The sequence below is a fragment of the Calliphora vicina genome, chromosome 3 (genome assembly GCF_958450345.1).
Source record: "Calliphora vicina chromosome 3, idCalVici1.1, whole genome shotgun sequence".
Lineage (NCBI taxonomy): Eukaryota > Metazoa > Arthropoda > Insecta > Diptera > Calliphoridae > Calliphora > Calliphora vicina.
The window spans coordinates 95,083,843-95,098,418 of NC_088782.1; the positions used below are offsets into that span (position 1 = coordinate 95,083,843).

The following is a 14,576-nucleotide window of genomic DNA, read 5'->3' on the forward strand; positions in this document are numbered from 1 at the left end:
AAATATTTACGATACCTTATAATAAAAAATATCATACTATTTTGAAAGAGACATTAATATAGTAATTGACAATATAATTCATTTTCAAAAACAATAATAATAACCGTTAGCATATACAATTCATTTCATTCAAGGATAATAGAAATAACAATAAAAATTATAAAAAAAAATAACGATATATCTACGTTATATTAAAATATACAGCAAAAAGATGACAATTTAAACGCCAAATTTTCCAATAATTGTCCAACCGAACACAGTGTCTTGTGCCATGGGTGTACCAACTGTTTCAGGCTGAAGACTCGGCTTAATGAGACGTGGATAAATATCCGCTCCAAGGATAACATTAATGTCGGAATGTCGATAGAAGGTTGGATCAGCAAGGCGTAAATTGGTGTAAAGGCTTGCTACTCTCTCATCAATTTTTTCAGTGGGTTGTTTGCGAGGTAATTCAGTGTTAATTTTGACATTTAGACAAAATATTGGAGTTTCGTCGAATCGAGGACGAATGCGTATCTGGCACCATCGATTTGTGCCCTTTTCTTCCACAGCTAATTTGTATCTTTTAACTAAAAACTCCGCAATGCAGCTAACTTCTGCACATGGGTTCAGCATACCTCGCACATTAAGCCATTCGTCACCAAGTTCAATTTTGATTATGATTGTTGGAAGTAGGGTGACAATACTCAAACCAGAAGAGGGTGTGTTATCGGATGAGTTGTGTGCGCTTCGTGTTTCTTGCAGACGTTTGTGACGGTGGAGCAACGTGTGGTGTCTGCCTCCACATTGACGACAGCGATCACTATTTCGACACCGTCGAACTGAATGTGAATGTGCTAGGCAGTTCTCACAATAATGAAAGCGCTTCACAGTCTTAATTTTCTCCGATACATTCATTCTTTTGAATTTCAGACACTTTCGTAAAGGATGGTCTCTCCGACATAAACGACAGTCATATGAAGTATAATTACGTCGAGTAGTATGTTTTTTATATGTGGATCCCTTTTCTTCTAGTGGCGAAGAACTTCTTCGACTTTGGCGTGGCATTAGTGGTGTGCTGTAAAAATGAGATAAAATTATATATTAGTTTTGTTCAGGGTTGGGTAGTAATACTAATTTAACAATCGGCCTTGTTACGATGCCATTGGCGGTTCGTATATCGGCGACTCTAACCCTATTATCGGTACCAACTATAACTTTTTCGATGCGGCCTAGCCGCCATTGATTGGGGGGTAAATTATCTCGTTTTATTACGACGAGATCTCCGATAGCATAGTCACGCCGGGGATATTTCCATTTAAAGCGTTTATGGAGTTCCTTAAGATACTCGTCTTTCCATCTTCGTGCAAAGTGTTGGTGTAGCACCTTCAATTTTTGCCAGCGATTGATATAGCTTAAAGACTGGTTCGTTAGATCTGGCTCAGGTGGCGATAATAGGGGATCTCCAATGAGAAAATGACCCGGGGTTAACGCACAAAGATCTGTTGGGCTATCGCTCATTGGACTGAGAGGTCTTGAGTTCAGACAGGCTTCGATTCTAGCCAACATAGTGCTGAATTCTTCAAAAGTGAAACTCTGACATTGAGAAATTTTCTTAAAGTGCGATTTAAAGCTTTTAACTCCCGCCTCCCAGAGTCCTCCCATATGTGGAGCCCCTGGCGGTATAAAATGCCATTCTAGTGTACCAAAACTGTATTGCTCAATAAGTTTCCGTCTAAGAAGAGACATAAAATGAGCCTTGTCATCGTTCAATATATTGGCAGCACCAACAAAGGCTGTACCATTATCTGAATATATGGAACTAGGGCATCCGCGACGAGAAAAAAATCTAGCAAATGCTGCTAAAAAGGCTTGGGTGGATATATCACTAGTTGCTTCAAGATGTATAGCCTTTGTTGCGAAACATACAAATACAAGTACGTAGCCCTTTGACATCCTGCAACCACGGCCTGCATATGACTTAACGTCGAAAGGGCCGGCAAAGTCTACTCCTGTATTAGTAAAAGGTCGTGAAAGAGTTGTTCGTTCAGGTGGTAACGCCGCCATTATTTGTTGGCTTTTCTGCCGTTTTCTTATTACACATACCCGGCAATTAGAGAGAATGGATTTGATCAAAGTTTTCAATTTAGGAATATAGTAATGGATTCTCATTAATCTATACAAAAGCGCATTTTGGCCGTGAATTGAGTATTTATGAAGGTACGTTAGAAGTAATTTAGAGTAACAACTGTGATAAGGTAATATAATAGGAAATTTTTCATCATAACTTAGTACGGGAGATTTAGATAATCGTCCGTTGATTCTCATTATACCGTTGGAATCAAGAAAAGGGTTTAGAGTTAAAATGTGGCTTTTCCGGGGTAATTGTAGACCTTGAGTTAAAAGTTTATATTCCTCATCATAATACAACTTTTGGCATGAAATTATCATTCGTGTTCTAACGAAATTAAGTTCCTCGCGTTTCAAATCTTCGGTCGTTATAAGTCTGTGTCTTAATCTAATGTTAATACGGTGATAAAACCGAAACACGTGACATATGATACGCATTGCTCTAGGAAAGTCAGAAAAGTTTCGAAGAATATCGTCGTTTTTGAGCTGGGATACGTGAACATGAATGGGTTTAGTTTCTTCTTCTGTCACAAAGTTGAACGATTGTGCTGGCCAATCGGCGTGTGGGCGACTAAGCCATGATGGTCCTTGCCACCATAGATCATTGTTTATGAGTTGTGATAACGTGATACCACGGGATGCCAAGTCAGCGGGGTTGCTTTTGGAGTCAACATGATACCATGATTCTCTTCCTACTTTTTCAATTATTGAAGAAACTCGGTTCTCGACGAAGGTCTTCCACTTATTAGGAGGTTTTTGTAACCATGCCAATACTATCGTCGAGTCTGTCCACAAATATAGTTTATAATTACTAAGGCTCAACTGGGACTGAACAGATTTAATCATTTTTGCCAAAAGTTCTGCCCCACACAATTCTTTTCTGGGTAACGTGACAAATTTTACGGGGGCCACCTTTGTTTTGGAGATCAGTAAATGTGTAGATACGAACCCTAAATTCTCCGAACGCAAATATAATGTTGCAGCATAAGCCTTCTCTGAGGCATCACAAAAGCCGTGTAATTCAATAGAGAATGAAGGATCGAAATCAACAAAACGGGGAATTTTAATGTGTTCTATGTGAACATAATCATCAAGAAAATTATGCCATCTCAGCAAGGTAGCAGGTTGAAGATCCTCATCCCAATTGGTTCCATCCTTCCAAATTTGTTGCATAATTATTTTTGCTGTCACGATTACTGGGGCAAGCCAACCGGCGGGGTCAAAAAGTTTGGCAATTGCGGATAAAACTGATCTCTTAGTGATTAGATTCTTATCGGGATGATTCTTGAGTCTGAAATAGAAATAATCACTACCAGCATTCCATCTTAGTCCCAAGGTCTTGGTAGTGCTGGAGTCTGAAAGTTTCAAAAATTCACCATCTAGCAAGTGATCTGAAGAAATTCCTTTTAATAAGTGGTCATTATTCGCTGTCCACTTACGCAGAGAGAATCCAGCAGATTCTAAGACAGCTATTAATTCATCACGATATTTCAAGGCTAATGACAGAGTATGAGCTCCTGCTAACACGTCATCAACATACATGCAATTTCTAAGAATGTCAGAAACTGTGGGACTTGTTGTTTCACATTCTTTAGCCAATTCGAGCAAAGTGCGTATTGCCAAGTATGGGGCACAGTTTACTCCAAAAGTGACTGTGTTTAATTCAAAATCCATTGGTTCTTCTTGAGGTGAGCTACGGTGAATTATTCTCTGAAATGGGGTATGTGAGGGATTGACCAAAATTTGACGGTACATCTTCTCGATATCCGCGTTGAATACATATCTAAAAAGTCTCCATCTCAAGATAAGGATAGTTAAATCTGCTTGCAAAATTGGCCCTGGATGAAGAAGATCATTTAGACTTATTCCATTTTTTGAAGGACTGGAAGCATTAAAAACGACACGCAGTTTCGTAGTAGTGCTGTCTGGCTTAAAAACCGCATGATGGGGTAAATAGTACATGCTATTCGAGACAGATGGTGAAACGTTAGTCATCTGTTTCAAGGTGGAGTATTCCGTTATAACGCGGTCGTATTCTAATTTTAATTGAGGGTCTTTAGCCAGTCTAACTTCATTCCTTAGAAATTGGGACAGAGCAATATCGCGGGATGGACCAATGTTAAGGGTTTCGGGATATTCCCGTTTAAATGGAAGTGAAACAACAAATCGACCTTTCTCGTTTCTATATGTAGTAGATTGGTAGATATTTTCACAATGCAAATCTTCGTCGGACAGTCGATGTTTGTGGGAAACTTCTTCAAGCTCCCAGAAACGTTGAAGTTGATTATTCAGGCAAAGTTCATTATAAAAAGAAGAGATTGAATGTAGACGAGTAGAGGTCTCAATTTTGCCAGTAACGATCCAGCCAAAGACTGTTTTCTGCGCTACTAAAGACTGATTATGATCCCATCGTAACCCGTTTTGAATAATTTTAGGATAGATATCTCCACCGAGCAGTAAGTCTATTTCAGAACACTTGCTGAGATGAGTGTCTGCCATTTGTAAGTCATTAAAAGTGCTATTTTTAAGGGTTGATAACGAATGGTACGGAAGTTGTCCAGTAAGTTTCTTCACCACAAATGCATCGGCATATGTTTTGAATGATTTATCAATAGGAGAACCGATTCGAATATGACATAAATGGGTAGAAGTGGCCGTCAAAGCATCATTCAAACCATGGACATCGGTTTGAATAGATCGAGTCTTAAGGAAAAGTTTTTTTTGAAGTTTCTTAGAAACGAAAGTGGCTTCAGAAGCCGAATCTATTAATGCACGAACAGTACATTTCAAATCGTCGGTATAAATATCAACGAGGGCAGTACCTAGTATAACTGTAGAGTGAGGTGTGGACTGTATCTTCGTTGCATAAGACTGCCGAATCCGTTCTGCAGCTTGAGTAGAAGTGGAGGGGGTTGTATCCAAATTAAATATTTGAGATGTATCATTACCACGAACATTGTTCGAGTTTACATTCGGGATAGAGGTAGGATCTTGTACGGGGGGCGGTACTGTTTTCTGTTGATCATTACTATGCGTAACGTCCATACGATGGAGCAAAGAGTGATGTTTTTGGCGGCACATATGACAAACATATTGGCTCTTACACTTTTTGAATTCATGTGATGTACCAAGACAATTGGTACATCGTTTTTGTTTTTTAACAGTGGCAAAACGGTCCTCTACTGACATTTTGAGGAAAGAGGGACAGAGTCTTAAAGGGTGCGAGTCAGGACAGAGAGAACACTTTAGGGATTGATCGTTATTAACGCTTGTACTATAACTATTCAATTTCTTTTGGTCTGAAGAATTTGATTTTCTATGATTTTGGGATTTAACAGGATTAAATGAATTGGTAGTGGCAAACGTGGTACGAATATCCGCTACAGATTCCAAGGTTTGAAATCTGGCTGTCAAAAAAGAGTCCATTTGATTCCAGGTTGGCAGCTCTCTACGGTCAGGTAACGATTGTTCCCATAAACTTAGAGTAACTTCGGGTAAGCACGTAGAGCAAATATAAACAAATATTATGTCCCAATTCCCTGTATCGATCTGAAGAAGTCTAAGATTGGTAACACAATCATTTATAGTTCTTTGAATATGCCTAATGTTAGTACCAGTTTCTTTTGAAATAGGAGAGATATTGAAAAGAGATTTGAGTTGAGCGTTTATAAGTATTCTCTTGTTCTCATAACGATTGACAAGGTTTTGCCAAGCCATCTCGAAACCGTCATTGGTTATAGGACATGTTTTCAATAGTTCGCGAGCTTCTCCCTGCGTTTTCTTTAACAAATGGCACATCTTTTCTACGGGTGATAAACGTTTACTATTTCGATATAAAGCTGTGAACATGTCACGGAAAGTTGGCCAAGACTGATAGTCTCCATGAAAGATTTCGGTATCACATGGTGGTAAAGTAATATGATGTGTAGAATCCGGTAGAGTGTTTGTGACTGACTCAGATGCGTTATTTGGGGCGGTTTTTTGGCAAAGGTTGTCCAGAAGTTGATTGGAACGTGAAAGAACTTTAACATGTGCTTCAAACGTCGAAAAAAACCGTGATTTTAAAGATTCAATATTAACTGATTCTAATTCAGTGAACTTATTCAGTATCGTATCATAAGATGATCTGAACTCACTCCATATTCGAATAATCTCATCCTTATGGACTTCTAATGAATGAACCGAATGGCCTTCAGCAGGTAAGGTTTCAAAATACGCCTGGAACTCGACTACTCTATCTGAAGCTCTAATAAAATCATCTAGAACCGACATTTTCAGAATTCGAAGCTACTTGAATGTACAGAATCGGAAAAATAACTTCTACACAAAATATTTAGTAAGCTCTTTAAGAAACACTTGAATAAAATATTTTTTTTTATAATTCACAATCAAATACGATTGGATATTACAGCGATAGGTGGATTACGAGTATAAAACTAGGAGACCGTAATAGAAATTTTAATGTATTTATCCACTATATAAAATAATAACAATTATATATACAGTTAATCAACGGTTTAATCGAATATTTAAAAAATATAAGAAAATATCCAATATATTGTTAGGCTACCATTAATATGTAATATGGCCTAATTACAGTATGTGTGGGTGTGTGTGCAAAAAAGATACAATATGTAATATTTCAACAAGAAAATAAATTTCAGAAACAATTGTCCTCCACTGTAAATGTGTGAAATAATAATATGTTCGCATATATGTATGAACGTACTTGTAAGTTTTTTTAATGATATTGATTGAGTTCGAACATAAGATATTTCTATTAAACTGTTATACATTCATCCAACTTCTTGTTTGTTCTTTTGTCGAGAGTATTGGTTTTTAAATATTAACGAGCGAAGATAAAAAGAGAAACACACTTTTAACTTCATATAAGTTCTCTTAAAATGTTTATACCAGTTATTAACTCTTGTGATCGAGAGATGAAGAATATTTACTTCAACACGATGTAATTAACATTTATGAAGATAAATAATACGCTGTTAATTTATTTGTGGAACACGTTTTAATTAAGTGAAGTATATAAGAACTTTGATCAAGTAACACAAAATGTATATACATATGTAACTGTAAACCAATTGTTTTTGTACTTTTCGCTGTATGTTTTGTGCACTTTTTTGTAAAAAAATCGACAATATTAATATTAGAATTGTTTTAATTTTGAACTTACTTCGATATTTATATTCTCCAAATTTTTGATATTTGTTGATGATTGTTGTTATTTAATGTTCCAACGATGGTAATTATTTATTATGCGGGGGTTTTTGTGAATATTTCCACGGGGATTAATTTTATGAAATGCGATCTGAAATTAAAATATTTGCATAAAAATTGTTCGATATTCCAATCCGGTTCGAAGGACCAAAAAATGTTTGTGTCGAATCGCAAATATTTGTTGTTTATGCAAATAATAAAAAAAGAAAACGGGGGTTAGATTTCGGGGGATAATTTTAAGTTTATTGAGTTTGGTAATATACCAACCTTTCTGAATTCAGTCTCGATTGCAACTGCCTAATTTCATGAGAGTTACAATATTTACAATGGAGAGAGTGGCTATTCGTTAAGTTACTTGTAACTAGTTACCTATAGCTCTCTCCATTGTTTTTCATATTTCATGGTTTATACTACAGTATTTTTATTTCAAAGCACTATGTAGATTTACGCTTAAACAATATTAATAAAATTATCTAAGACATATTATCATAGTTCTTTAATTAAATCGTATATATTTAAGCTTTTTGGCAGTTTCAAATTAATATAATTTTATTTTGAATTTCAAATCCGAAAAAATGTAAATTGAGTGGATAGGAATATATTAAAGTATCCAAAAATTTCTTTAAGTGGATATGAAAATACAATCAATAGAACCGCTATGTGCATTCGTCGCTGTTTGAGTGACGACTAAATATAAGAAAATATGAAATGGACATATTCCCGTAGACCCAATCTCCATGTGTGCTCTCTGACAACACTGTAATGGTTGATGCCTTATCTGGTCAATACGGTATTTTAAAAGTGAAAAGATTGCTCCTTTTGTATTTCGGAAACTTCATAATCATCGCTTTGAACAGATGAGGGAACATTGTGGTCAAATAGGAGTTCATACATTTGCAGTCTATAAATTTTTAAACCCTATACCACCCACCTTAACAAATAAAGATCAACTCAGAATCATTTTCTTAGTCGCTTAAACGATGTCCGTCCATCTGGCTGGTTGGTCGTCTGGCTGGCTTTCTATGTAAACCTTGTGCGCAAAATACAGGTCGCAATTTTGACGATATTCCGATCAAATTTGGCAATGCATTTTTTCAGGGGAAGTCTATTGAAACTGGCTGAAATCGGTCCATTATTTCATATAGGGCGCTACGAACTAAGTCCCCAAAACGCAAATAAATTAAGGCCCCAAAATATTATATACAAAAAACCAACAACGAAATTTAGGGACTTAGTTAATTTTTTGGGGATTGATTTCATTTCTAAAATTGAGGATTTAATTCATAATGAAATTACTCTGGGATGTATCAAAAATTGGCTTCGCTAAGAAAAGTTGTTTTGTATTGCCGACCTTCGGCCGGGCGCAAAGGTTTTCTCTTCTGGGGTGCATCAAAAACTGGCTTCGCTCAGAAAAGTTTTTTTTGCATTGCCGGTTCTCTCCTCTGGGGTGTATCAAAAACCGGTTTCGCTCAGAAAAGTTTTTTTGCATTGCGCATTCTGGGCGATGCGCCACAGAGAAGAAAACCTTTGCGCCCTGCCGAAGGCCGGCAATGCATAAAGTTTTTAGTATGCGAAGACGGTTTCTTTTTCATTTTGGTTGGGGGTTTAGTTCCTTTGGTTGGGGATTTATTTCATTTAGAACTTTTGGGTTTTAATTCATAATGAATTAAGCCCCCAATTTTGGGGCTTTAATTCATTTGTGGTTTAAGGGTTTTGTTCATTGGGGACTTTTATGTAGGTATCTACACAATTTTCACTCCAAATAAGTTTTATATGTTCACAATATCATAATACACTCCCCACTATGGTGCTGTAGGGTATAAATATACATAGCTATGATATTATCTATTCAAATTCCCACAACATACAGAAACAATAACACCTTTTAGATATTTAGTGAGCATGTTTGTAATTTATAATACATTTTATCTGAAATGATTTAATACCGTTAAACTCTGCCCGTCTAATAAATAATACACAGCAAAAGAAGGAAACTACTACTGCTGTTGGCTAAAATAATGACTGACTAACTAACTTGGCTGATTTGTTGGTTAAATGATGAATGGTTTGACTGAAAGACTGGCAGAGAGACAGGCAGGCAGACAAATACAAAGAAAGACAGACAGACAAATGCACGACGCTTTACTATAAATGAAATGCTTCTGTGTTAAATAAAGAAACTCAAAAGTTTGTTTAAGTTCTTCTTTCAACATTTGTTTTTTTTTTATTTTTCGTTTGTTTTTTATACGTTTTCGGTGTAAAAGCGGATACTTTTTCATGAATTTTTTTCATTCTACTGGTTCTTGAATTTTCCTAATGAGCTTTTTATTCTACTGGTACTTGCTGTTTGAAAAATAATTTATAATGAAGAAATTAATTATATGTTTTTATATTTAAAAAAAAGAGGAATATTATGAAATTAAATAATTACTGATGTATAAATAATTCATGCCATTATAATGGCAGTATGTAAGTGTTGCTACTTGTACGAATCATGCTACCCACTCAATCTCTCTATATATATGAGGCATTTCATGTCAAGTGAACCAACTTTTGAAATCGATGTATTCCGATGTCTTCCGTTAATGTCAAATTTTGACCCCCTCTAACTCAGAGAACTCTCGACCGATCTTGTTGAAAAATTGTGTCTGAATTACTATTAAATAGAACTAACCTTCAGAAGACATCGATTTCAAAAGTTGGTTCACTTGACATGAAATCCCCCATATGTATATGTATATCATATACACTCACTCTTCTTCCTTCTGTTTGTAAATATTAATTTCTCTGGCTTAAATATTTTTCTTTTTTTTTTGTATAAATGTGTGTAAATTTTTCAGTCAAAGGAGGCTGAGGTGGGTAAAATTGCTCTTTAAAGCATAAACATCCTTTTAACTGCGTGTCGAAGCATAATTAAGCTGCTTTTATTTCTTCTACTGCCTTCTTTTTATTTACCATGCCATATCACATACAAAACACTTATAACCACATACACACACATGCAGAAAAATCTACAATTACCCAGGTTGAAAAATGTTTAGGGCTTCACTTTGAAGGCCTTCTAAAATATCTATTTATACATTCTAAAAGATTCGATACTCATTCCACTCTGCCTTCTCTTGCAAGATGTTCTACACCATTTCCAATTGTATTCCAGAAGTTTATAATTGTATGTTAGTGTTTATAAAAAACCGATTTGTCGTTTAACCGAAAATTGGCCTTTTTTAGAAAATCGGGTTTTCGGTTAACCTACATCGAAAAAACCGGTTAACCGTCATACATATATGTGTAGAAAACATGAAATGTCCTATAAAGTATACACAGCTTTAAAATTTGTAGTTTTTAGTAGTCAGGAATGGTTAATATTAAATAACCATAAATATACAAAAGTGCTAACTCCATTTTTTAAATTATTATCTCAGTCAAATGGAATTGAGTATAAATATGTTACTAAATATATAATACTTGTTTTAATTATTGGTTTATTCATTAAATTTCAACCAAAAAATGTAAATGAATTTTTTAATTAAATATTTGATAATTTTAAAATTTATTATCACCTCGACTTGCTGATTTGAAACAGAAAATGTTGCACTTCTTCTTATCTATGGTTATTTGTCATAATAAATCATACCAAATAATTAATAAAATTCCATTATCAGATTTCATAAATATTTAAAATCATGAATTTTAGAACGTTTTTTGTCTCTACTGTAATATTTCTGAAAAGGACTTTGAAATGAATAATATAATAAAATTTTAAGAAAAAAACACACTACTGAAGTCAAATTCAATTTAACGTTTGATAAAATCATCGCTAAGTTTATAATGAATCATTATTCTGATTTAGCTTAACTTCTAGAATTATGCGGAATTAATTTTTTAATAGTTTCATTATGTGCAATTTATTCTGAAAAAGTTTTTCAGTAAACTCATCGTCCTCTTCTATTTAGAATCATTGTAATTCTTAAAAATATTAATCTATGGTAAATAAATCAGCAGTTTTGGTTTCAAATCAGACCAATAATGTGTGCACAATGAATATAAAAATGCACAAAAACATGAGATTTATTAATTTTAGTCCAAAATTTTAAAAACCGGTTAACCGAGTGATAAAAACCTGATAAATCGGTTAACCGAAAATCAACATTCTAAATTAAGCGGTTCGCAAAAAACCGAGATTTCGAAGAAAAACTTAGAAACTTTCGAAATAAATTTAGAAATAGGAAAGCCTTGTATTGGACCGATCTCACCCATCTTAAAAGTTTTATAATGAATTTATTAACCATGGTGTTAATCAATGGAGGTGATCGATCCATTTTTAGTTATTTCACTTTCAAACTGCAAATTGCTCGTTCGTAAATGCAGTTATGTTGAATCACTACAACAAATTAAAAGTTTACTCTAAGAAAAAGCATATTTGCTTTTTTATACCAAATGTCTTTAAATGCAAAAGTTTGCACATCGGTGATGCTAAAATTTACTGCACAGGACTGATGGACCAATGATCCACCTGTGTTATTGTCTGTATATGATGGCGGCGCGACGAATCTACTTATAGAATTCCGTCGTGAGCAACTAAGGTTAATTGTTTCTAGTAGAAAAAGAAACTTTCTACCATTATTGGACCCTGTCTAATTCTTGGGCCTACGCACAGTGCTTTGCTTTCATATAGGCAATGGACAAAAATAGAAGGAGTTATTGCAGACGAATAAAAATTAGTAGAATATTACCTTTTGGTAAGATTAAGAAAAAATATAATTATTGAAAAAATCCGTGCAAGGACACGGGTACCTCCCATATATCCTGAACATATAATTATGAATAAAATTCACAGTTATACTCCTAACATTTTAAAATTTGGTTATAATCATTTTAATAAAGTTATTGTTGTTTGTGACAATTTTTATTACAATCGCATCAAGGATTCGGGTGGCTGCCATACAGCCATACAAACTTATAAACATGAATAACATTATTAATTTTCAGAAATTATTGTTCTCTTATAATATTAGATGCAAAGTTATGAAAATTTTATGTTAAGGATATAATTCAAAGACATCAAGATTTCAATATCATATCTCTAATTTTTTTTAAAAAAATTCGTAAAAATCGTTTTTTATTATGGAACCAAGCATTAATTTAGTTATTAACATTTCAATTCTAGCAAGGATTTACATAACTGCCATATATCCTTTTTTTTTTTTGAAAAATAGTGAAATATTGAATATATTTTCTATATTCGGAAGGACGGATAGACGGACATTTTCAAATGTGCATAGACTTATGGTTCAGCTGTAATATTAGAAACTGGTTGTTGGATTATACATTAAGTGTTCCTAATATCAACAGAAGCTCATATTACTATCTCAACCTAAGGATATGTAGGTTATATTCAATTATTGAGTTACTTCCATTTACGGTAAAAATTTATTATTTATGGGTGCCATCAAAAACTATTTTTTTTTAAGTTCTAGTCAAAACGGACAAATAATGATTACACATTATAATAAAAAAGATATAGGCTGTTTTTTTCAAATTAAATCAAACTTTGGAATTTTTTTGGATTTCAGCAAAAAAAAACATACAACATCAAGAACCAAATAAAGACCTATTAATACAATATTTCTTAGTTATTTAAAAGAAGAAACGGTATTATTTTCTAAAAGCCAAAAATCTGGAGCTATTTCCCCAAACCATCAAATTGAAAATTTACGAAATGTGAATTTATACATTTTTATACAGCTGAGGTATCCAATAGTATCACAGCGGGATCAACTTCTGAATAAACCCAAGTGCGCTGCTTGATGAGTGGCTGCATATGGAACCTAACCTAACTTTTATTCAAAAACTATTTTTTGCTTAAAATCCAATGTTCAAAAAAATTATTTTTAGAAAAATTACCATAAAATACATTTTAAGAAGAGTATCTATGAAGGCATTCTATGAGGCATTTCTTGTCAGGTAACGTTCTAATACGCCTTTTTAAGTAAGCCTAAGTATCAGCCCTCTAAAAAAGAGACTATGCAAGTCCTTGGTAACCAATAACACACTGGTTAAATTTAACCGATTTTGTACTGCGGCTTGATGTTCTAGTGTCTGCAAAATAAGGCCTTTAGGAAGGCCAATTTACTGCAAATTTTGTCCTGATGGGTACTCTCATTTACACTAACATAAACAACAGCACATAGAAAAAGAGTTTTAAAAACTTTTTTCCGTTTTAAGTGCGTAGTTAACAGAAAATAAGTTTTAGTATTGCAGTGTTGCCAATTCCTAAAAACCAAAACGCTTCGAAACTTTTGATAGGTCGACTAAAAAGAGTAAAATTAGAGTTAAAAGTATGTATATAATTTTGCTTATACTTAGTTGCCAAGATCGGTACGTCTTAATTGTCATACCAACAAAAATATGGATTTTACACAAAATACAGTAAAGAATTTTATTTGAAAAAAATCCGGTACCTTATTTATAGAACGAAAGTGGGAACTATGACTAATTATGGACCGATCGCCATGCAATTATATCATGTTATTTATGTCTATATGAAAGTTATTCGTGTTTAATTTTATGTGTATACCAACATTTTTAAGAGATTTATGCTCGTTAAAGTGATTTTCGGAAATGGGCCTTATATGGGGGCTATGACTAATTATGAACCCATCGCCATGAAATTTAGTTGTATTATTTATGTCTATATGAAAGTTATTTGTGTTGAATTTTATGTATATACCAACACTTTTAAGATATTTATACCCGTTAAAGTTATTTTCGGATGCGGGCCTTATATGGGAGATATGAGCAATTATGCACCGATCACCATGAAATTAGGTCGTGTGATTCGTGTCTATATTGAAGTTATTTATATTGAATTTTATGTGTATACCAACATTTTTAGATGATTTATGCACGTTAAAGTGATTTTCGGATTCGGGTCTTATATTGGAGCTATGACTATTTATGGACCGATCATAATAAAGTTTGGTGACATGAATTTTGTATATATAAAACTTATTTGGAGCAAAATTTGTGTATATACCTATATAAATTAAACATTTGTGACCGATCAAGTCTAATTTCGGGAGGACATTTGTATGGGGGCTAGGTGAAATATAAACCCTCCCCACTATGGTGGTGTAGGGTATAAATATACTGTGTAGGAACTCTAAAAAAATCAAAAACAAAATTGTTATCTTGAGCTGATTTCCAAAAAATTCAAACAATTATAGTTGAACACA

At 33.9% G+C, this 14,576-nt stretch overlaps 1 protein-coding gene across 1 annotated transcript; it reads right to left on the reverse strand.

Moving 5' to 3' along the window:
- Positions 1–219: 219 nt before the first annotated feature.
- Positions 220–6,381, reverse strand: LOC135955634 (uncharacterized). The gene is made up of 2 exons (XM_065505993.1): positions 1,130–6,381; positions 220–1,057 (listed from the first exon to the last, which is right to left on the reverse strand). Exons 1-2 carry the CDS (start codon positions 6,379–6,381, stop codon positions 220–222), a joined length of 6,090 nt encoding a protein of 2,029 aa, XP_065362065.1.
- Between the last annotated feature and the right edge of the window lie 8,195 nt (positions 6,382–14,576).